This window comes from Artemia franciscana, chromosome 21 (assembly GCF_032884065.1).
Source record: "Artemia franciscana chromosome 21, ASM3288406v1, whole genome shotgun sequence".
In the NCBI taxonomy this organism is placed as follows: domain Eukaryota; kingdom Metazoa; phylum Arthropoda; class Branchiopoda; order Anostraca; family Artemiidae; genus Artemia; species Artemia franciscana.
Window position 1 is genome coordinate 25,929,558 of NC_088883.1, and position 24,262 is coordinate 25,953,819.

Genomic DNA, 24,262 nt, shown 5'->3' on the forward strand with positions numbered 1-24,262 from the left:
GTTTTCAGTAAAGCGCTAGTTTCTAACAACCTCACAAACATATGGGATTATGATTATTTTGTTTATCTGTACTAGCTTTATTGATTTATGCTAGATAGACTGTGAAGTAATAATTTTTTTTCCTTTTAAGTTTCAATCTTGTGTCTACTACCATTATTTTTTTTTTTTTTTTAATTTATCTAGGTATATGGCCACTAAAAAATTACAGACTAGTCTCAGTGATAAATTTGGGTTGAGAGTCGTCCAGTTACCAGGTGACAGGTTGCTTAAGGTAGCTTATGAAGATTTACCCTCGCAGGGAAAAAAAATCATTGTCACTAAAAATAAAAGACAATTTAGACAAAACAGACTTTTGTTTTGTTTGGAATGAAGGGAGAGGACCAATGGATATATATACAAATTGGGAGAATGAGATTTAGAAAGTACTAGAGAATGAAATGATTCAAAAATGGAGTGAGGAGATAAAAAAAAATAAGGAGACATTAAAGTTTTATAAGGATGTTAAGATGGTTTACGGGCAGGAGTAATTTACCAGCTAGATATTTGACGTTGTGGATGCAGCTCAGAGCTAACTGAATGCCAATTAGGGCAAGATTGAAAAGACATTCTAAAGAAAGATGTTCCAATGAAGACAGATACACTAAACCCCTTTGCAGAGTTAAAGGGGATTATTTAGTGAATTGCTTGGGCCGGCGCCAGGGTATCTTTACGATAAGGGAAGGGATATTTCGAATAAATGAGTTGATACTTTCAGGTATCGTAAATAGTACGTCGCTTCAGTTTATTTATGGAGCCCCATTTTGGGGGGGGGGCAAGGGGTGAGCAAATGCCCACCCCAGATTTTCCAGGGGGGCCACGCTTCTACCAGAAAGGGCCCTTTACCGGCCATAATAATCCATTATGTCCAACACAAACCATTCTGTCCAATTGATTTGAAATATCTTCACGCCTATTAACCAAAGAGCGTAATTATCTGACAACCCTTGGGGAAATTACGCTATTTGCTATTAATCATTGTAAACTTTGAAAGTAGGTTAGATACATAATAAAATTCTCGAGTTCTGTCAAATACCCATTTCCTAGATGATTATATTAATATTATAAGTTCTGAATTTTTACAGAAATTCCTCTAATTTGACAGATTAAAATAAATCAGTTCCTGTCAAATGTTTCGATGGTTATTTCCTTGTTTTAGTGAATATAAGCCACCGTTTTTGATTACTCGAGTCAGTTCTTATTCTGTTTTTGTCCTCGTCTTATGTACATTTACTGTGTCATATGTGTAAATAAACATTTTTATGCTCGACACATAAACCTTATGAAAGTTAGAGACGCTTGACATCCTCTACTGGTCGAACCCCAGATTGTAGGCCAACGCTACCCTAAGACTAAAGACGAGAGCACACAGAGAAGTAGAAGACTTTACATCATTAAGCCTATTAACTTTTTAGTTAGGTAAACATAAAGGTATTAATAGCCATTAGCATTAGAACTCAAAAGATCACCAAGCATCTGAAACAATTTGTGACAACTTTGACGCTAGGAAAGAACTTCATCCAATCTGGAAATCGGACTATTACTTTGGCGGATGAAATGAAGCGAGAGCACTCCGAGACTTTCGACCATTTATTAGCCGAATTTGACAGAAGGTTCACAGATAACTTACCAGCGCTGAGCACACTCGAAGCCTTGGATCCAAGCTCGACAAAGTTTATGGACACAGAGTTGCTCAAGCGTTTCTCTGCTCTGTACGGCCAGCTGGATATCGACAAAATTTTTCTCGAATCTCAAGCTGGTATTGCCAAGCGTTTCTTGCTCGATGAGGAAAAAAAACTGGAAAACTTTCTAGACATTATTGATCATCTTCAGGCATTACCAGTGGCTTACTCAGAAGAAATTAAAGTACTTTGTATTGCTGCCACACTTCCTGTGACAACAGCGAGCAATGAGCGTTTGTTTTCTCGCTTAGAAATAGTGAAAAACTACCGAGATTTTGTTTGCAACTCTCAGCATGCTAATGAAGGTTACTTTCATCGACGTATTGTTTACTTAGATAAGAAAATTTCTCGCTGAGGAACGCCAACCTGTAGTCTGGTTGAATTTTCCACTTTCAGTTTAATCACTTAACCTCGTTGATTGTGATCTTCGAGTTTCACCAAAACTCTAAAAAATGGAATTTTGATACCAATACCTACATCAAAAGAATTGCATTTTAATGCTGATTTTAAATATATAAGTTTCATCAAGTTTAGTCTTACCCATCAAAAGTTACGAGCCTGAGAAAATTTGCGGTATTTTAGAAAATAGAGGGAAACGCCCCCTAGATGTCATAGAATCTTGACGAAAATCACACCATCAGATTCAGCGTATCAGAGAACTCTACTGTAGAAGTTTCAAGCTCCTATCTACAAAAATGTGGAATTTTGCTTTTTTTGCCAGAAGGCAGATCACGGATGCGTGTTTATTTGTTTGTTTTTTTTTGTTTTTTTTTCCCAGGGGTGATCGTATCGACCCAGTTGTCCTAGAATGTTGCAAGAGGGCTCATTCTAACGGAAATGAAAAGTTCTAGTGCCCTTTTTAAGTGACCAAAAACATTGGAGGGCACCTAGGCCCTCTCCCACGCTAATTATTTTACCAAAGTCAACGGATCAAAATTCTGAGATAGCCATTTTATTCAACGTAGTTGAAAAACCTCATAACTATGTCTTTGGGGACGACTTACTCCCTCACAGTCCCCGTGGGAGGGGCAACAAGTTACAAACTTTGACCAGTGCTTACATATAATAATGGTTATTGGGAAGTGTACAGGCGTTTTCAGGAGGATTTTTTTGGTTGGGGGAGGGGTTGAGGAGGGGCTCTTTACGCTAAAGTTTTTTACTGTTTTAAAAAGAAGAATTGAGAGAAAGAGTCAAACTTTAGCGTAAAGAGCGGGGCGTTGATGAGGAAGCAGCCTCTTTCATATACGAAGTAATTTCTGGTCGTTTTAAGTTTTAATGTCGCTCCTTACTTTCAGTTAAAATAACTTGTTTTTTTTAATTAATATCTATGAAAAGCCAAGCTTTTATTGTACCTAAATTCTGAAATTCCATTGAGAATTATAAAGAACTTGATCAGAAAAGTAATGGTGGGTTCCAATGGTGTGATTTTTGATACAGTTTCTAAAGTATTCACAGTGCGCCAGCACCCTGATGAAAAATAGTTCTACTGGGAAGCTACTTTGTCAAAATGAATGTGTGGACGACATTCGCCGCTCTGAGCATAACAAATTAATATCAAGACACATTCATCACCAAAAATGGTGTTCCTATTACGATATCAAGGAGGAAGAAATGAAGATTAATCAGCTTAATTTTTAAGTTTGGCAGACCAAAACATGACTGAATCAGTTGTTTAAGTGATTATAGAGTATTTGGGGAAAATGTGGACATTTGAGACAAAAATGCTTCCTACAACCAAACAATTTTTTGTTTCTCTATTTCCTCTGTTTTCTCTTACATAAAGCAGGTCGTTCCTGAATGGGATTAAATAAAAAAAAAACAAGTTTTTTAGCTGAAAGTAAGAAGCGATATTAAAACTTAAAACGAGCAGAACTTCGTATATGAAAGGGGCTGCTTCCTCATCAACGCCCCGCTCTTTACGCTAAAGTTTGACTCTTTCTCTCAACTCTGCTTTTTGAAACAGTAAAAAACTTTAGCTTAAAGAGCGGGGCGTTGATAAGGAAGCAGCCCCTTTCAAATACAAAGCAATTTCTGTTGGTTTTAAGTTTTAACGTCGCTCCTTACTTTCAGCTAAAAAATCTTGTTTTTTTTTATTTAAAAAATCTTAGAGGTCAGTGTGGCCGAGTTCCAAATACGGTTACAGTGCATTTCCAAGCAACCCACGGGTGCTGAAAATGCGTTTTTACTCAGAATTTTCAATCGATGTGCTGCCAAAACCCGCATTTTTTCTTACGCGACACGAAGTGAGTCAGGGGGGGGGACAAGATGGAGTTCATGCCCACCCCGAGATTTGGTTCAAATGGCGCCTCTGAGCAAGGTATCTGGGAAATTCTTTTTACATAAAAAAAGATAAATCCCAGCATAATGTAAATGTAACGTTTTATTTATGTATTTTAAAAAAACAAGTTTTTTTACATGAAAGTAAGGAGCAAAATTAAAACTAAAACGAGCAAAAATTACTCAGTTTTTTGTTTGACTCTTTGTCTTAACTCTATTTTTAAAACAGTAAGAAATTTTAACGTAAAGAGCGAGGCATTGAGGAGGAAAAGCCCCCCCCCCCCTAAACCAAAAAATCCTCCTGAAAACGTCTGTACACTTCCTAGTAACCATTACTATATTTAAACACAGGTCAAAATTTGTAACTTGCAGCCTCTCCCATGGGGACTGCGGGGGAGTAAGTCGTCCCTAAAGACATAGTTATTAGGTTTTTCGACTATGGTGAATAAAATGGCTATCTCAGAATTTTGATCCGCTGACTTTTGGGAAAAAATGAGCGTGAGAGGGGGTCTAGGTGCCCTCCAATTTTTTGGTCACTCAAAAAGGGCACTAAAACTTTTAATTTCCGTTAGAATGAACCCTCTTGCGACATTCTAGGACTACTCAGTCGATATGATCACCCCTGGGGAAAAAAACAAACAAATAAACACGCATCCGTGATCTGTCTTCTGGCAAAAAATGCGAAATTCCACATTTTTGTAGATAGGGGCTTAAAACTTCTACAACAAGGTTCTCTGATACGCTGAATCTGATGGTGTGATTTTCGTTAAGAGTGTGTGATTTTTAGGGGGGTTTCCCCTATTTTCTAAAATGAGGCAAATTTTCTCAGGCTTGTAATTTTATCGTAAAATAACTTATATATTTAAAATCAGCATTAAAATGCGATTCTTTTGATGTAACTATTGGTATCAAAATTCTATTTTTTAGAGTTTCGGTTACTATTGAGCCGGGTCGCTCCTTACTACAGTTCGTTACCACGAACTGTTAGATTTTTCCAAGTGTTAAGTGTTCCTTTTTAATGACCGTGTTTTCAAGTATTAAGGAATATTATTAGGCTAATGTAGTGTTTCATTTAAGTGTTTTATGCTGGCTGCTGATCAAAGTTTATGTGATTTGTGCCTTTCGTATTTCCTGTGTTTATGGCCGTATATTTGGCTTTCAAATACATTTATCTATCATAATGAAATATACCAAAATGTGACTTTTGTATCAAAATTATGGAAACTACTACAAAGCATTATGGAGGGGTGTCCAGACCATATTATATTAAATAACGCTACTTTTGTCTTATAGCCACCACACTCTAGATCTTGTATCGCGAACATGAGACAATAAATGGTTTTCATGGTCTTTATACCAGACATGCTTCGGCTCGATGGGAAACTAAATTGTAGCTATATTTTAATTAAATAATTAGTTGGTATTTTGGTTAAGTTACTTAGTTACTTCACTTGGTTTGGTTAGGTTACTGTAATACAAACCTGTCTGGGTGGCCCCACTTCCACAATTCTTTGTTGTAGTTTTCATAATTTTGTTGATAAGGTATTATATCTTCATCATGTTTTGTTTTATTTCAATAGCGTTAACCAAACTTCACTTTTCAACACAACTTGAGTGTGGTGGCTATGCGACACAAGTATCTAAATACCTAACCCAACCAAAATACCAACTCTATGCGGTAAATATTAAATAAAAATATACCTACCACGTAGATTTCAAGTGAGCCTAAGCGAATTGTCTCCAAGTCCAGACGCTATAAATAGGTTATTGTCTGATCTTGCAGATCTGAATTCTCGAGTTTGTACCATATAATACACGAGTACCAACGCCTCTACCAATTGATTCTCAGTTTTTCAAAGTCACCCTAGCAGGTAACCTGAAAGTTTTATCAATATAAGTATATAAAGCATGTAACCTGCCACTCAATTGATTTTCCTACTTCTCCCTTGAGAACCGTTTAACAAAGGTTTTGATAATCTTAGCCTTTCAACGCCCTCAAGGTTAAACCGATAAGGTTAAATGCCCTCAAGGTTAGACGGTTTGAATTTTGAAGATTGCTTAGTTTCAACTGATTAGTTTTTAGTTTCTTGAAGACAACGTTGGGGAAGAGTGTTTTTTAATACACAAATACTCATTAAAGAAGGTACTGCATTTCATGTGATATTTATTTGGTAAACTCTAGTTTAGCTACTTTTGGCTATCTTGGAATGGGGTTAGGCTAGGCAAATGAAACTTTCAGGGGAGTATGTCATAGGATGCACTCCCTCTACAGAGCAGTGACTTTTGAAAATTTTTTTGGTATAAAAGTAAAACCTTGCAAAACAGATCATCTGCTTAAATGAAGTACAACAAAAATCTTTGCTGAAAGTAAGGTGCAACATTAAACGTTTTATGAACAGAAATTGGTAAATATTTGACTGTCAATATTATGACTTACCAATAAAGTGAACATACCTCTCGATGCTTTTTTTTATCCTCTTCGAATATAATAATCGCTTCTATCGCAAATTTAAATTTAAGCGCTTTTTGACCTAAACTAACCACATAATAAATAGTTTTGGCACCGAGAAAATGTAGTATTATTTTGTCGAAAATGACCGATAACTCATACTTTAGTTGAAAATTCGTCATTTGTTAGGGGCAGAAAAAGTGCTTCAATATGAATTTTGCGATAAAAGCGATTATTTTGTACGTAAAGAGCATAAAAAAGGTATTGAGTGGTATGTTCACTCAATTGATAAGTCAATAATAGGGACAGCCATATAGATAGATAGACAGATAGATAAGTGTATTTCAAAAACCCATGGGCCATATACACACAAAAATATAAATAAATAACAAGCAAGGAATTTAAACAACAGTACGAATTACAAACATGCACAAAAACAGAATGTATTTACTAAGAAATTATTATGTTATGTATATTAGGGGGGTTACCCCCTCCTCAACGCCTCACTGCTTACGCTAAAGTTTTAATTTCGTCCCAATTCGTTCTTAACGACGCCTAAAACACAAGGGCCGTTTAATCAAAAGAATAAGAAAGCGGTACGTAAAGATCGAATCGTCCTAGTAGTAACCGAAACTCTGAAAAAAAAAGTTTAAAAATAATACAAACATCAAAGGATTTGCCCTTTTCAGCGCTTCTGAATATGCAAAATCCTATTAGTTTTAGATCACCTGCTAAAAGCTACGAACCTGAGAACACTTGGCTGATTGTTGGAAAAGGGACTAAACACATCCAAACGGTAAATGATTTGTAGGACAATTAGATCATCAAATTTAGCAAATCAGATAACCCCTTTGAAGATGTGTCAAACCCCTACAGCCAAATGTGTAATATATTCTATTCTTGTGTTGTAGTTCTTTTTCGCTATTTAAAAAAAAAAAAAAATGCTGGATACTGCTGCGTGGTGGTAGATCTGTTTATGAAGATACACGTCGTCTATACAAAATAAACAGTTAATGCTGACATCAATTTTAAGCTTTATTTAACTAAGTTGATTCGTTTTGGGCTTGATAAATCTATACAGTACCGTTTAATAATGTTTCACAGAAGGGCTAATGGATTACATAGTAGGTTTAATTTTAAATATTAAATTTTATACCGAAATTTTGCAACAAAATTGTTTTCAGCTTCACAACTTTGCTCGATCTCAATTTATAAGGTTTAAACATGTGCAAGTACATATAATAAATTTTGAAAAAAAAAACAACATTGATATGGCTCAGAATTCTACTGAAGTAAGAGGAATTGCATTTTCAGAACTAAAGGCAGAGAAAAAGCAACTGGTAACTGAAAATTAAGGTAAAATGTTGTTTTGTCAAAATGTCAAATATATTTATTACCTATTACCTATAATAGGAAATTACCTGTCATGTAGGCAAATTTCAGGGCTCTCTAGAGGGAGAAGGAGTGGAGGTGGGTACTTTAAAATACCTTCCCGGGATAAACTTTAGCCTGCAGATCCATCCCTGAAAGTTTCATTTTCCTAACCTAACCCGTTTCTGAGATAGCAAGAGGTCACTCAACTAGAATTTTACTGTTTCTTTTTTTATCATTGTTTGTTGTTTTTTTTCTTAGGGGGAGGGAGGAGGTGGAAATAACCTATGGGTGCTGGTGGGTGTCAACTACCCTTTAATTGCAAAAAAAAATTCTGCATAACGGATGAGGATTAAAATCTCTGTATACTGTCTTTCCAAAATGCAAAGATCGCTTGAGTAAGTACCCCCCCCTCCTTTCTCCTCATCACCCAGATATAGATCTAAATAATGTTACTCCGTTTTTTATTATTGGAACGATTGTCCCATCTCTCTTAACCATCCAAACTATTCTGTTGTCCACTTCTCAACATGATGTCATTATAAAGTAAGGAGAGCAGAGGGTAGAATATTAATACCAGAGGCGGGCGAAAGATGCTGATTTACTGAAGAGCCATGAAAGTTTTTGTTTTTAATTGATTGCTTTCTCCAGCCACTTTATATGGAAGATGCGGTCATATAAAAGTCAGAGGGGGCTTACTCGATAGAAAATTAAAAGTACTAGGCATTATTTAAGAGCCAAAAGTAATTGAAGGGAAACCAATCCCCACTCCCATGAAGGTTTTTCCTACATGGCCTCCCACAACCCCCAAGATATCAAATCAGAATCATGAGGTAATCTGTTCTGCTAGTTTAAAGGTTCAATAAATATGCTTCTGGATATGGCATAGCCCCTGCATTACCTGAGACAAGGGTATAAAACAAAGAAGATTTCTAATCTTTTCATAAAAAGTTCTGATAAAAGAAAATGAGGGAAATCTGGATTTATGGGTCAAAATATTCAAATATTATTTTTTTGGGACTAGCAAGCCAAACACTTTTTTTGTGACAAGAGGGGGGCAATGGCACCAAAAATGGACCATGAAACTTTTTTTCCCGGTTCAGTTTGAAACTGGCTGACAGAAGATTTTACGTCTGTTGTACAACTTTTTTAGGGGGATGAGTAAGGTTCCTCTCCCCAAAATTAGGCCCATTTCAATTTTGAGACATTTAGTCTTTTTCAGTGCCCTTTTCTGCAACCCAACACTCCCCCGTAACAAAAGAAGCAAAAATTATTGTTTCGAAGCACATGCAATGTTGATCCGCAGAACTGATCAGATACTGTCCTTGTCAGCCAAACACAAAGCAGGCCTTACTCGAATGGGTCGGGAAGACGCCATAAGAAAAGATTTAAGGTAAATGGGAAGTTCCTGGGAAAGAGTAAAGAGGAATTATTGGAATGGATCGGGATGGAGTAGCAGCGTATGCAGTTGTTTTGGTCTAAAATGGACTGTTCCTGCAGTTTGCTGTTAGTCATAGTAATATCTGTTTAGTTTTGCTGCTACAGTCTGTTAGTTGCTACGAAGGCTGCTACAAAAGGAACTTGCAACATTGAAACGGTCTCTCTAAAAAAGCAGTTATTATTCCCGAATTATACTCCAAAAATATTTTTTCAAAAACTCATTTAAGACTCATCAAAAAGTTCGTGGTAACGAACTGTAGTAAGGAGCGACCCGGCTCAATAGCAACCGAAACTTTAAAGAAGAGCTAAGAGCTCATATGGCACTTGTGACGAGGTCGGAAAAGCCAAGAGCTCATAGTTCCCGTTCTTAAGTTGAAAATACCTCAATTTTCTAATTTTATCCAAATTAACTACCCCCAGCTCCCCCAAAGAGAGAGGATCTGTTCCAATTATGTCAACCTCGTATCTACAACTTGCGCTAATTCTTCCATCAAGTTTCATCCCAATCTCCACTCTAAGCGTTTCTCCAACCCTCTCTGTCCCCGGATTCGATTCGAATCGAAAATGAAGCACCCGAGACATAAGATTCTTCTACATATCAAGTTTCATTAAGATCTGATCACCCATTCGTAAGATACCTCAATTTTCACGTGTTCCAAGAATTCCAGTTTCCCCCTCCAACTCCCCCTGATGTCACCGGATCTGGTCGTGATTTATCATGAGAGTTCTAAAGCAGAAGATGCTTCTAAATATCAAATTTCATTAAGCTCTGATCACCCTTTCGTAAGTTACAAATACCTCATTTTTCTAATTTTTCCGAATTACTCCCCCCTCCAACTCCACCAAAGAGAGCGGGCCTGGTCTGGTTATGTCAGTCACGTATCTTGGACATGTGCTTGTTGTTCCCACCAAGTTTCATCGTGATCTCTCCGCTTTAAGCGTTTTCCAAGATCCCCCCCCCCAATGACACTGGATCCGGTCGGGAATTGAAATAAGAGTTCTCAGTTACGAGGTCCTTCTAAATATGAAATTTCATTAAGATCCGATCACTCCTTCGTAGGTTAAAAATACCTCATTTTTTCTAATTTTTTTTACAATTAACCCTCCCCCTCCCTTAAATCCCCCAAAGAGATCGGATCTGTTCCGGTTATGGCAATCACGTATCTAGGACTTGTGCTTATTTTTCCCACCAAGTTTCATCCTGATCCCTCCCCTCTAAGCGTTTTCCAAGATTTTAGGTTCCCCTAACAACAAATACAAAGTAGAAACAATAGGGAAAAATCTTTTTAAGACAGTGGAAATCAGTTCCGTGAATATTTCGGCCCTATGTCCAAGGGCCGTCTTCAGCACAATATGAAAACGAGAGAGAAAATATGTATATATAAATAAACTTACATTAAATTGTGAGAATTAAAACTAATAATGTTTTTTAAAAACTTTTTTTAAAAACAGCCCTAGCATCCTTACTTCAACGAAGTTCAATCAGGACTGCCAAAAAGCATGAAGTGAGAATATAAATCCTTTCGAACTAAAGAGAACAAAGTGATTAAATACAATTTCTCAGAGCCTGTCTCAGAGGCCTTTTCGTAGCTGGTTCAATATTATTAATTAAATAAATAAAAAAACTAGTTTTTTCAACTGAAAGTAAGGAGTGACATTAATACTTAAAACGAACAGAAATTACTCCGTAAATGAAATGGGTTGTCCCCTCCTCAACGCCTCCCTCCTTACGCTAAAGTTTTTAATTGTTTTAAAAAGTAGAATTGTGGCAAACAGTGAAACTTTAGCGTAAAGAGCGAGGGATTGTTTTCCTATATTCTGATGGGTCCTGCCGACATAGTAATTTCCACAATCACAGGGTATTTGATAGACCCCTCTTTGGCGAGTAACTGGGGTATTATCTTTACCGGAATTTAAGAAATTAATGGTTTTAAAATTATTAGTAAAATCTACGTACAGATTATTTTTTGTGCAAATATTTTTTAATTTTGTTTTGATTTTTGGGGTATGCAGAAGATGGACAATATTTGAGGGCTTATCAGTAGCTTCACATTTTGAAATATCATCTTCGATTTGACAGGAATATTTGCTCCGATTTGTATATAAATGCAGAAGTAAACTTTATCAGAGATATTCTTTTTGGTAATGGATACCCCATTCCTTTGGTCAAAAAGATAATTAACCGTAGAATAAAAAGACATTCCTGTAAAATCGAAGATGATATTTCACAATGTGAGGCTACTGATAAGCCCTCAAATATTGTCTGTCTTCCGTATATCCCAAAAATTACAACAACAAAAAAAATATTTGCACAAAAAATAATCTGTACGTAGTTTTTACTAATAATTTTAAAATCATTGATTTCTAAAATTCCAGTAAAGATAAGACCTCAGTTACTCGTCAAAGAGGGGTCTATCAAATACCCTGTGATTGTGGAAATTACTATGTCGGCAGGACCCATCAGAATCTAGAAAAACGGTTACAACAGTATAAAAAAAACATAGACAAGGCATTAATTTCAAATAGTTCCAACAACTCCTTTGATTCTGCTTTAGGTTGGCATATATTTAATAATTTGTCCCACACGATGCTTTTTGAAAAATCATCACTCATCAGTATTGATTTGGGGATAAAACAGGTGGTTCAACAATCAATCGAAACTAGACCTCCGTTGCCTGTGCAACGGGAAGTGTTGCAGCAACTGTGCCCTGTTCCTTAGGGCACAGTTGCGGAGCAACACGTGCAACTGTGCCCTACGGGACACAGTTGCGGAGCAACAGTCTCCATTATGTCCTTCAGAGGACAATTTTCTAATGCGGCTTCGATTGTTATCTAGAAGCATCTTTGATATGGTTTTATTGCGAGCTCCTACTAAACTGAGTTTGGTAAAATGTTTAGCTGGTCCAGAAATAAACGAGAATAACACAATAACACAGTTGACAATTCTGAATATTCTGAATTCGAAGTATTATGTTTCGAGACGCACATTTCGGGAATTATTTCCGGGAAATCTGAAAGAGATACGGAAATAACGTCTTATAGTTTTCTGCTTAACTTTTGATGGTCTAAGCTAGGAAAATATAAAACAACCCAAATTCACCAAAAAATTTAAATTGCCCCGAGGGCATGACAAAACTTCCAAATAGAAAAACCCAAAGAAGGAATTTTATTTCGGAGAAACTATTGTAAGCTCCAGTCGTTAGGAGATCGAGACCTGTCGAACCGCGTTGGAAAAAAAATTCTAGCTGGTCCAGAACAGAAGTTACCTCTAGAACGTCGAAACTTCGGAAATTATTTCTTAAATACGTTCTGTATTTGTTTTTTCAACTATTTGTTTTTTCTCTTTTCATTTTTTGTTCTCATAAATTATTTCTTAGAGAACGAAGCAACTTGGTATATAGAACACTTCACTTCTTCTTGCAAACTTTTCATAGCACTACTCGATAAAAATATAAGAAACCTCAAAATCGAAAATTTGAGAAAATTCCAAAAAAAATCGGAACGAGATGGACTTTTCCGGAATTATTTCCGGGAAATCTGTAAGAGCTACGGAATTTTGTGCTCCGGTTCTCGAAGAGACAAATGAAAGTTATACATGAGTTCAGAATAACTGTATTTCTAACAAGTTTATTTCCGAAGCTAGGGTCGTCTTAACTTGACGCCAAACATCGAACAAAGAGTTTCTAAGAAAAAAACGGTTTTATTTTTTTTATGGAAAACTGTTAGAAATTTTAGGAAATTCTCTTCAACTTTTTTACTCTGTTTCACGTTTCCCTTCCCTCTGAAAAATCTCAAATTTTTAACTCTTACCACTTCGGAGCTACAGGTCGCTGATCACGGTGAAAAAAAAAAAACAAAAAAAAAAAAAATAAAAACTACGAAAGCAGTAGTGTTGCTCCGCAACACAATTAGTCTCAAAACAAATAATAATATTTCTTTGAACAGGGACTTCAGAGAATACTCATTAAATTCTTTATACTCAAACTTAATTAAAAATGACCTAACAAAATATTTTACTAAACCGATTTATAATAATATTGAACCAGCTACGAAAAGGCCTTTGAGACAGGCTGCTAAGAATGCAAGGTTGGCTCTGAGAAATTGCATTTAATGACTTTGTTCTCTTTAGTTTGAATGGATTTATATTCTCACTTCATGCTTTTTGGCAGTCCTGGTTGAACTTCGTTGAAGTAAGGATTCTAGGGCAATTTAAAAAAAAAGTTTTTTAAAAAACATTATTAGTTTTAATTCTCATAATTTAATGTAAGTTTATTTATATATACATATTTTCTCTCTCGTTTTCGTATTGTGCTGAAGATGGCCCTTGGACATAGGGCCGAAATATTCATGGAACTGATTTCCACTGTCTTGAAAAGATATTTCACTCTTGTTTCTACTTTGTATTTGTTGTTATGGAAAAGCAGTGTGGTCTTCGTCGGTTTTTTAGCTTCCCATTCCCCCCAACTCCCCCCAATGTCACCTTATCCGGTCGCAGTTTAGAATAATAGCTTTGAGACACGATATACTTCCAAATACCAAATTTAATTAAGATCTGATCACTCCTTCCTAAGTTAGAAATACCTCATTTTTCTAATTTTTCAGAATTAATCCTCCCCCCAACTCCCCCAAAGAGTGGATCTGTTCCGACTATGTCAATAACGTATCTAGGAGATGTGATTATTTTTCCCACCAAGTTTCATCCCGATCCCTCCACTCTAAGCTTTTTCCAACATTTTAGGTTCACACCCCCCAACTCTTCCCAATGTCACCGGATCCGGTTGGGTTTCCAAATAAGAGCTCCGAGAGACGATATCGTTCCAAACATCAAATGTCATTAAGATCCGATCACTCCTTCGTAAGTTAAAAATAACTCATGTTTTCTATTTTTTCAGAATACCCCCCCCCAACTCCCCAAAGAGAGCGGATCCCTTCTGGTTATGTCAATCATGTATCTAGGACTTTTGCTTATTTTTCCTACCAAAGTTTCATCCCGATTCCTCTACTCTAAGCGTTTCCCAAGATTTTAGGTCCCCCCAACTCCCCCCAGTGTCACCAGGTCCGGTCGGGGTAAAAAATAAGAGCTCTGAGACAAGATATCCTTCCAAACATGAAATTTTTTTTAGATCCGATCACTCCTTCGTAAGTTAAAAATAACCCATTTTTTCTAATTTTCAGAATTAACCCCCCCCCCCCCCACACTCCCCCAATTTCACCAGATCTAGTTGGGGTATAAAATAAGAGCTCTGAGATACGATAACCTTCCAAAGATCAAATTTCATTAAAATCCGATCACCCGTTCGTAAGTTAAAAATATCTCATTTTTTCTAATTTTTCCGATTTAACCGTCCCCCCCCAGATGGTAGAATTGGGGAAACGACAATTTTTAATTCAATCTTGTCTGGTTCCTGATACGCCTCCCAAATTTCACTGTCCTAGCTTACCTTGAAGTGCCTAAAGTAGCAAATCCGGGATAGACAGACAGACAGACCGACAGACTGACAGAATTTGCCATCGCTTGGTCACTTGGTAGATACCAAGTGCCATAAAAACGGAATTTTGATACCAATACTTACACGAAAAGGATCAACATCCCCTAAAAATCATAGAATCTTAATGAAAATCACATTATCAGATTCTGCGTATCAGAGAACCCTAATATAGAAGTTTCAAGCTCCCATCTAAAAAAAATTTGAAATTTGTATTTTTTGACAAGACAGATCACGGATGCGGGTTTATTTGTTTTTTGTTTTGTTTTCTTCCAGGGGTGAATGTATCGACCCAGTGGTCCTAGAATGTCGCGAAGGAGCTCATTCTAACGGAAAGGTCCTAGTGCCCTTTAAAAGTGACCAAAAAATTAGAGGGTACCTAGGTCCCCTCCCACGCTCATTTTTTCTCGAAGTCACCGGATCAAAATTTTGATATAGCCGTTTTATTCAGCATAGTCGAAAAACCTAATTACTATGTCTTTGGGGACGACTGACTCCCCCAAAGTCCCCGTGGGAGGGGCTTGAAGTTACAAACTTTGCCCAGTGTTAAAGTATAGTAGTGGTTATTTGGAAGTGTACAGACGTTTTCAGGGGGATTTCTTGGTTTGGGATTTTTTCTCAAAATCGTACGATTACAACTATGAAAAAGCCATTTAGCCAAAAAAAAAGTAATATGCGAATTTCGTTTTAATTGTTCTTGTGCGGAGAGGCAAAATCAAAACATGCATGAATTTAAAACGTTCAGAAACTAAATAAAAAATCAAGTGTTTTTTTTTAACTGAAGGTAAGGAGCGATATTAAAACTTAAAACGAACAGAAATTACTTTGTATATGAAAGGGGCTGTTCCCTCCTCAACGCCCCGCTCTTTGCGCTAAAGGTTTTTACTGTTTTAAAAAGTAGAGTTGAGAGATAGAGTCAAACTTTAGCGTAAAGAGCGGGGCGTTGAGGAGGGAACATGTTCGTTTTAATTTTTAATGTCGCTCCTTACTTTCAGTTAATAACAAACTTGTTTTTATTATTTAATTAGGTAACGGAGAGGTCTTTTCAAAACTTATTTTTTCTTTTCCGTCTCTAAAGAGATTGAGAAGAAGAGGATTAAAGATGAAGGTTGTGGACGTTTGGCTAATCGTATGAACATGGTTAATCTAATAGTGCAGAACTCTTAAAATTTACAGCATTTTTACAGAGTCTGTAAACGCATTTTTTAAATTCAGGTAAAATTCAGTTTTTTTTTACTAACATTTTAAGATTAAAACAAACCAAAATTAGAAAATATTATATTTCGGCCAAAAGTAGAAAAGATAACCGAAACTAACTCACTCCTCAATCAATTTGAAATGAAATCTTTTTTCCTCACTCGATTTTTGTCAAAACGGGTTTTTAGACTTTTGGCTCCTATGGGTATTAGTTTGGAAGAATAGGAAGATAAGTCTGCAAACCAAGGTTAGAATATTAGAAGCTACAGTGATGACAGTGGTCAAATATAACTTTGAAGCATGAGCGCTCCGAAAAGCGGATGAAGATTAGTTAGATATTTTGCTCAGAAATTGCCTACGGGTTGTTCTGGGTACCCGGATGACTGACCGAATTTCAAACAGTAGACTGTACGAAAAACGTGGTTCATTCCCGCTTTCTAGGGCTATAAGAAAAGAAAGGTTGAGATGGCTAGATCACGTTGTGTAGATGAAGGACGACAGAATGCCGAATATAGTCCATTTCGGCCAACCGTCCAGGGCTAAACGGAAAGCAGGTCGTCCTCGTCTGGGGTGGGAGAATGTCATAAAGAAACACTTAAAGGAAATGAGAACTTTCTAGGAGGGTTTCAATAGGGAGGCTGTGAATAGATTGGGATGGAGGAGGAGTGTGCTTGTTTGAAATGGCCTCAGGTGGCCAGGTGCTGCGGTGAGATGTTAGTAGTAGTAGTAGTTAAAGATCTCAGCTGAAACTTTGAGAAATTGGAGGGGAAGAATAGGTAGATTTTAAATTTTGACTTTAAGGACTTGTTAAGGACAATAAATGTTTGAAAGAAACCATGGTTGCCGTAATTCCTTGTGAAAAACTATATTTGTATAATTATAATAAAGTTTATAATTTCTCCTGGCAAGTTCACACCGTGAAAAGTTCCCTACCCCAAGGAAAATTCCTCCGTGGAAAAACCCCCAGCAGAAAATTTTTCCCCCCTCCCACCCAAAAATCTATGCATGCATCCCAATAACAAATACTATGCATAAACAACAGGCAAATCTTATAACTTGGACCTTTCCCCTGGGGCTGTGGGGGGTCGGGTTATACTAAAGGCATAGTTATTGGCCGTTTCACCTATGATGAGCAAAATGACCATCTCAAAATTTTGACCGCACGATTTAGGGGGAAAAATTGGTAGGGGAGTTGGCCAAGTTGCCCTCCATTGCTTTGGTCACTTAAAAGGGCACTAGAACTTTTAATTTCCGTTCCAATGAACCCTCTTTTGATATTTTAGGACCACTGGGTTGATACAATCACCCTTGGGAAAAAAAACAAAACAGATAACACGCATCCGTGATCTTTCTTCTGGCAAAAAATACAAAATTCCATATTTTTACGGATAGGAGCTTGAAACCTATACAGTAGGGTTATCTGATACGCTGAGTCTGATGGTGTGATTTTCATTTAGGTCAATTGAATTTCTGGGGGTCTTTACCCCTCCCCCCTTTCGAAAATCAGGAAAATTTTCTCAGGCTCGTAACCTTTGACTGGTAAGACTAAAACTTAATGAGATTTATATATTTAAAATTAGAATGAAAAGCTAATTCTCTTAATATATTTATTGATTTCAAAGTCCTTTTTTAAAACCGTTTTTTAGAGATTTGGTTACTATTGTGCGGGGTCGTTCCTTACTTACAGCTCGATAGCACGAACTGTTTGAACCGCAATTTTCTCAGATTTTTATTTTGGTTGTTATTACGTATAAAAGGGGAGTTACCCCCTCCTCAGTACCTCGGTCTTTACGCTATAATGTTGTGAATTTGTAAAAAAAAACAAAAAACTTTTTAATCTAATTAGACGGTCCTTGTGTGCCAGGAGTCATTCTTAAATAATTGGAACAAAAAGTCGAACATTAGTGTAAAGAGTAGGGTACTGAGAAGAAGGCAACCCCCTCATATACGAAATAATTATCACATTTATCAAATTTGATAATAATAATTATCAAATTTTTGGTTTATTATCACATAAAAACGATAGTTAAGAAGCTGCTTAAGATAATATTAAATGCTAAGATTGGTGGAAAAATTACACAAGCAAATTTTTGTTTGTATCGGCCATTATTTAACAAAATGTTAACTTTTGATATTACTAAAAATATTTTAGCGTAGAGAACGAAATATTGACGAGGGTGCGAACCCCCTCATATACGTAATAATTTCTGTTCCTTTTAACTTTTAATGTTGCTCCTTACTTTCAGTTGAAAAACTTTTTATTTATTTAATTTCTTTTTTTAAATGCTGAAAAATCCACCAAATATCTTCCCCCTTGGAAAGATCCTCCCACGTAACCCTCTCTCTCTGACCCCCACCCCTAACTATAGAAAATTCTCTTCTTAAAATTTATTTGCACTTTTTAATAACCAACACTATATGTTAACAAAGGATAAAGTTCATAACTTGTAGCTCTTCCCCCGGGGACTGTAGGGGATAAAGTCGTCATCAAAGACAGTTATTAGATATTCTGACTACGTTGAACAAAATGGTCATTTCAAAATTTTGACCCGGTGACATTGGGAAAAAAAGCGTGGGAGGGTTTAGTTCGTTTATTCCTAACATCATGGATAAGAGAGAGAAAGTTTAAGAATTTATGGTCGTTATCCCTGGAACTGCGTTAGTCATGTCATCTGAAATTTAACATTTTTTCGATTATCTACCTGTTCTATACAAAATAGGCTGTGGTAGTTAAAAGTGCAACATACGCCATTTTTCTAACTTTTCAGAAGAGCCAAAAAATGGAAAAAAAGTTTGTCAGCTGTGGTCGCTCTGAAGGATGAGGCTAATGAGGATCAAAGGAACATATTTTAAACCACTTTTTATGCTCTATTCAGTGGTATAAATTGAATTCAATTATTCCGAGCGAATTCAGATTTATTCCATTTCATGACGTATGTCTCCTTTGTTAGTTTTTCTTTTGTTATATTTATAGTTGGCTGGTTTATCCAATGCTACTTACAATCTAATTACCATTTCGCAAGCCAAGATAGTCAAGTCCATAAATGTATATGAAAATGTCTTTATTCATGTAAAGCCAGCCAACTGCAAAACCAAAAGCAGACACTGTTAACTAATTCAATACACGAATCACTTAAATTCCCCGACAAAGCGGAATATATACATCAAATTTATATACATTTTAACAGCAAGGATATTCTGAGAATATATTTAAAAGTGGAGGTTCACTCCCCTTTCCTTGACCAAAAAAGGAGACAAAAACCGGTCCAAATGTTATACCTTCATATGATAATCATCTTCTGTTATTCTGAATGGCCACAAGACCTGATAAAAAAGATACATAGGCCATTTAGAAGCTTATCTCTCTTCGTAACGAAACGAAGATAGGACAATTCTGACTACACCGTTTTGATTCCTCGTGCTTAGTTTACCAATTCCACGTACATTACTCATTCTCGGCCAAAATAGAATGTGTTGCACTTTTAAAATATTACAGCCGATATGGCTTTGTGAAAATGATGGCCAACGGCATAGGGGGAGGGGGTGGCGGCTATATCTATTAATTTCTAGTTGGATGAGATACTTCTCAGGTTTCTAGGACTACATTTTCCATACAAAATTGGCTAAAGAAATAATCAAGAATACAAAAAAAAGGAATATCACTTTCTCCGGAATCGACGCTACAGCTTTAAGTGTGATTAAATAAAAAAAAACAAATTTTTTTAGCTGAAAGTAAGGAGCGACATTAAAACTTAAAACGAACAGAAATTACTCCGTATATGAAATGAGTTGTCCCCTCCGCAATCCCTCGCTCTTTACGCTAAAGCTTTTAATTGTTTTAAAAAGTAGAATTGTGGCAAAGAGTCAAACTTTAGCGTAAAGAGCGAGGGATTGCGGAGGGGACAACTCATTTCATATACGGAGTAATTTCTGTTCGTTTTAAGTTTTAATGTCGCTCCTTACTTTCAGCTAAAAAAATTTGTTTTTTTTTTATTTAATTTCTGAACGTTTTTGAGTTAATGCATGTTTGGTTTTGGCTCTCCGCACATAAATTATTAAAATGAAATTTGTATATTAATTCTTTTTTTGGCTAAATGGCTTTCTCTTAGTTTTGATCAGACGATTTTGAGAAATAAAGCTGTGGAGAAGGAGGCTTAGTTGCCCTCCAATTTTTCCGTTACTTAAAAAGGCAGACAGAACTTTTAATTTTTAACGAACGTCTTTATTAGTAAAAAATATACGTAACTTAAGAATTAACTTACGTAACAAACTTTCATAACCTTATAATTTTATTATGTATACGAGGGGGTTTGTACCCTCGTTAATACCTCGTTCTTTACACTAAATCGTAAGTTTTGTCCCAATTCTTTAAGAATGACCCCTGAATCAGAAAGTCCGTAGAATAAATAGTTGAAATTACTAAAAATACTTTAGCATAAAGAGGAAGGTATTTATCTCCTCCTAAATACCTCGCTCTTCATGCTAAAGTACTTTTAGAACCCCTCATATGCGTAATAATCTCTGTTCGTTTTAAGTTTCAATGCTACTTCTTCCTTTCATTTGAAAAAACGTTTTCATGTTTATTTTTCATTGTTTTCTTATAGTAATGCTAGAGAATCCTGCGCCCTTGTCATTGAATTTTTCTTCCCCCATGACATATTCCTCCAAGGAAAGATCCTCCAACATAGCCCCTCTCCTCATCCCCACCCCCAAACAAAATAAAATCCCCCTGAAAACGTCTGTACACTTCCCAATAACCATTACTATATGTAAACACTGGTCAAAGTTTGTAACTTGCAGCCCCTCCCCCAGGGATTGTGGGGGAGTAAGTCATCCCCAAAGACATAATTATTATGGTTTTCGACTATGCTGAACAAAATGGCTATCTCAAAATTTTGAGCCGTTGACTTTGGGAAAAAAATGAGCATGGGAGGGGGCCTAGATGCCCCCCAATTTTTTGGTCACTTAAAAAGGGCACTAGAACTTTTCATTTCCGTTAGAATGAGCCCTCTTGCGACATTCTAGGACCACTTGGTCGATACGATGACCCCTGGGGAAAAGAAAAAAAAAAACAAACAAACAAACACGCACCCGTGATTTGTCTTCTGGCAAAAAATACAAAATTCCACATTTTTGTAGATAGGAGCTTGAAACTTCTACAGTAGGGTTCTCTGATACGCTGAATCTGATGGTGTCATTTTCGTTAAGATCTTACGACTTTTAGGGGGTGTTTTCCCCTATTTTCCTAAATAAGGCAAATTTTCTCAGGCTCGTGACTTTTGATGGGTAAAACTAAACTTGATGAAAATTATATATTTAAAATCAGCATTAAAATGCGATTCTTTTGTTGTAGCTATTGATATCAAAACTCAATCTTTTAGAGTTTTGGTTACTATTGAGCCGGGTCGCTCCTTACTACAGTTCGTTACCACGAACTGTTTGATAAAGACGCTACAGCTTTAAGTGTGATTAAAGATACCATTTATAAAACCCAAGGGGCCGAGGTTATTCTTGTAAAATTACCAAATCTCAAGGTTTTACTTGCCAAAATCCGGTAGTGCATGTGCATTTTCCAACTGACATACCGACCTCTTCCGAAATCAATCCTGTAATTCAAATATTTTATTTATTCTTTTTACAGAGATGAGTCGAGTTTCTGGCCTTACACAAATTTTGACTCATTTCAATATGCAAGAAAGCCCAATGATTACTATTCAATGTGATGGTGGGGACGTTGAAGTCAAGAAATCCCTATTAACAGCCGTTAGTGATGTCTTCAAAGCCATGCTCGAATCGGATATGCTTGAAAAACGAACAAATCTTATTCAAGCCAATGATGTGAATTTTCAAACCATGAAAATTATAATAGATTTCTATAAAGAAGGTACTGTTTCTGGTTTTGAAAGATTGAACAGAGATACATTTACTTACATTGTGGAAAAGTACAACTTTCTTGGTATTAAAGAGGAAGTTGCTGAATATTTGCTCCAAAGATATTTTATGCAACCAGATGTAAAGTTGCTTGACAGTGTTTTCTTCACTTATGGTGACCGATGTAAGAGAACGGCAGTTATAAAAGAGATGGCTCTTATGATTGCAGGAGGGAAAGAAGTTCCCACATTTGTTAACAATTTTGAATCTCCTGATTTTATAGAATTAGTTAGATATGTAATCGATTTCCCATATAATCGATTTCGTGTTTTGTTAAAGACACTTTGCAGCTGGCTATCCAAAGACTCTGAAAGAAGATCGGTTGTGACTTTGGAAATTATAGGAATCATAGATCTTCAAAAATATCCCAGAGAAGATGTTCAATTCCTATTAAAGAATCTCCATCTTTCTGAAAAGTTCCAAGGGATCAAACTACTAATTCAGAAATATATTTAGCATCTAATAAAAATGAATGAGATCCAAATCAGATTTTTTGTAGAAGTGTTTATTATTCCTAATATTTGAACTGAGAAAAAAGTAATGGTATAAGTGGTGAAAATTTCGATACCGTTCTTCATATTTTGTTGGTTACTTTAATTTTTCTCTGAATTATTCTCTATTTGATTTGATTTATTTTATTAATAAATGATTTTCATTTCCTTTTCATAATTTAGTGAAAAATAAGGGGAAATCAGCAATATGAAATCTTGAAACTGTACAAGAAGGTAAGCAAAAATTTAAGGGTGGAAGCAAAATTTACCATTTTCTATTACAAAATTATGAGCTATAAAACTTTTGCCAATTTGACTTTAGAAGAAAGCACTGTCATTACTATTCATTACTACTCATTTGCAGAACGCTAATATGGTAAAACGTTATACAAAAAACGCTTAAGACCATTGGTGGGGGCGCTTCACCCCCCCCCCCCCTCAAGCCCCCCGCGCGCGAAAATCGTTACGCGCCATATTAGTTACGCTCCATTGTAGTTGTTTCCCTGTGTCCTACCTGTGAATATAGATAAAAGAGAAAAGGTTTCTCTTTTCGTTATAGATATATATATGTTTTTAACTACGTAAAACTTGCGAATATACAACATTCTTTGATGTCTCATTGTCTGTGCATATAAATAGATTGTCAGGTTTACCGAATCTTGAACATGCAACATAAAATTGTCCATGAAAAAAAAATCCATATTCAGATCTATACCTCATTATTGTAATGATTGCCCTTGAGCTTTGTTGATGGTGATTGCTAATCGAACATTCCCTGTGTCCCCGTCGTCATTTATATATCCCCCTGTGCCCCCGGCATTCCTGTTGTAGTTGTGTCCCGGTCGTCATTTATATTCCCAGTATCCCGGTCGTCATTTGTGTCCCAGTCTGTAATTTCTCTTTGAGCGTCCCGGTCGTCATTTATATTCCCTGTGTCCCGGTCGTCATTTGTGTCCCGGTCTGTAATTTATCTTTGAGTGTCCCGGTCGTCATTTATATCTCCCGGTCGTTATTTGTGTCCCAGTGTCCCAGTCTCTAATTTCTCTTTGAGTGTCCCGGTCGTCATTTATATTCCCTGTGTCCCGGTTTTTAGTTTTCTTTTTCTCCTTTATTTTCAGTTTTTTTCCTTTTTTTTGTTTTTTTATTAGTTTTTTTTTCTTTATATTTTTTTTGCAGTTTTTACCTTTTTTTAGTTTTTAGCTTTCTTAGTTTTTTTAGTATTTTCTTTTTAGTTTTTTTGTAGTTTTTACCTTTTTTAGTTTTTTTTCTTCTTTTGTATTAATGCTAAAGCCAAGGTTCGAACCTGGAACCTCTCGGACCTAGAACCTGGAACAACGCTTTACTAACTCTGCTACTTCGGCTTGAATTCAATCGTTTTGCGCAGCTTCCTCGGCTGTTGCCATTGTAGGTTCTTCAGCCATTTTAAAATTAAAAATTTCTCTTTCAACGATCTTCTTACAATTAGAAATTTGTCTTTGAACGATTTTCTTAAATACCAGTGTCCTGGTCGTTATTTATATTCCCTGTATCCCGGTCGTCATTTGTGTCCCGGTATCCCAGTCTGTAATTTCTCTTTGAGTGTCCCGGTCGTCATTTATACTCCCTCTGTCCCGGTCGTCATTTGTGTCCCGGTCTGTAATTTCTCTTTGAGTGTTTTTTCTTTTTAGTTTTTTTTAGTTTTGCCTTTTTTCTTTTTTCAGTTTTCTTTTTCTTCTTTATTTTTCAGCGTCGCTATGAAATACATATCGCCGAACCTTTGTTTTTTTAACTGAAATCTGGTAGGCATTGATGACCTTATTTAAGTCAAAATCCCAAACCCAATCATCATCGCTATCATTTTCAGTTTTGATATGTTTTGACTCTCACTGTCCAGGTGGATTTTCATCTAACTGCGTGGTTTTG

At 36.2% G+C, this 24,262-nt stretch overlaps 1 protein-coding gene and 1 long non-coding RNA gene across 8 annotated transcripts in view; one reads left to right on the forward strand and one right to left on the reverse strand.

Moving 5' to 3' along the window:
• LOC136040571 (uncharacterized) overlaps positions 1-10,732 on the reverse strand; it is a 65,583-nt gene extending 54,851 nt beyond the window's left edge. For both annotated transcript variants that reach the window (XR_010620813.1, XR_010620814.1), the window contains exons 1-2: positions 10,651-10,732; positions 5,701-5,871 (exon numbers count right to left, since the gene is read on the reverse strand). This is a non-coding gene — a long non-coding RNA (uncharacterized LOC136040571). The remainder of the gene's footprint in view (positions 1-5,700; positions 5,872-10,650) is intronic.
• Positions 1-22,528, forward strand: part of LOC136040570 (uncharacterized) — a 44,531-nt gene extending 22,003 nt beyond the window's left edge. For 2 of the 6 annotated variants that reach the window (XM_065724800.1, XM_065724804.1), the window contains exon 2: positions 21,580-22,528. In XM_065724800.1, coding sequence (XP_065580872.1) covers positions 21,582-22,325 — 744 coding nt within the window. In that variant the 5' untranslated portion in view covers positions 21,580-21,581 and the 3' untranslated portion in view covers positions 22,326-22,528. Of the gene's footprint in view, positions 1-5,997; positions 6,139-13,427; positions 13,519-18,694; positions 18,885-21,579 lie in introns of those variants that run through there. The other 4 variants (XM_065724799.1, XM_065724802.1, XM_065724801.1 and 1 more) reach the window with 4 other exon arrangements.
• Positions 22,529-24,262: the final 1,734 nt, after the last annotated feature.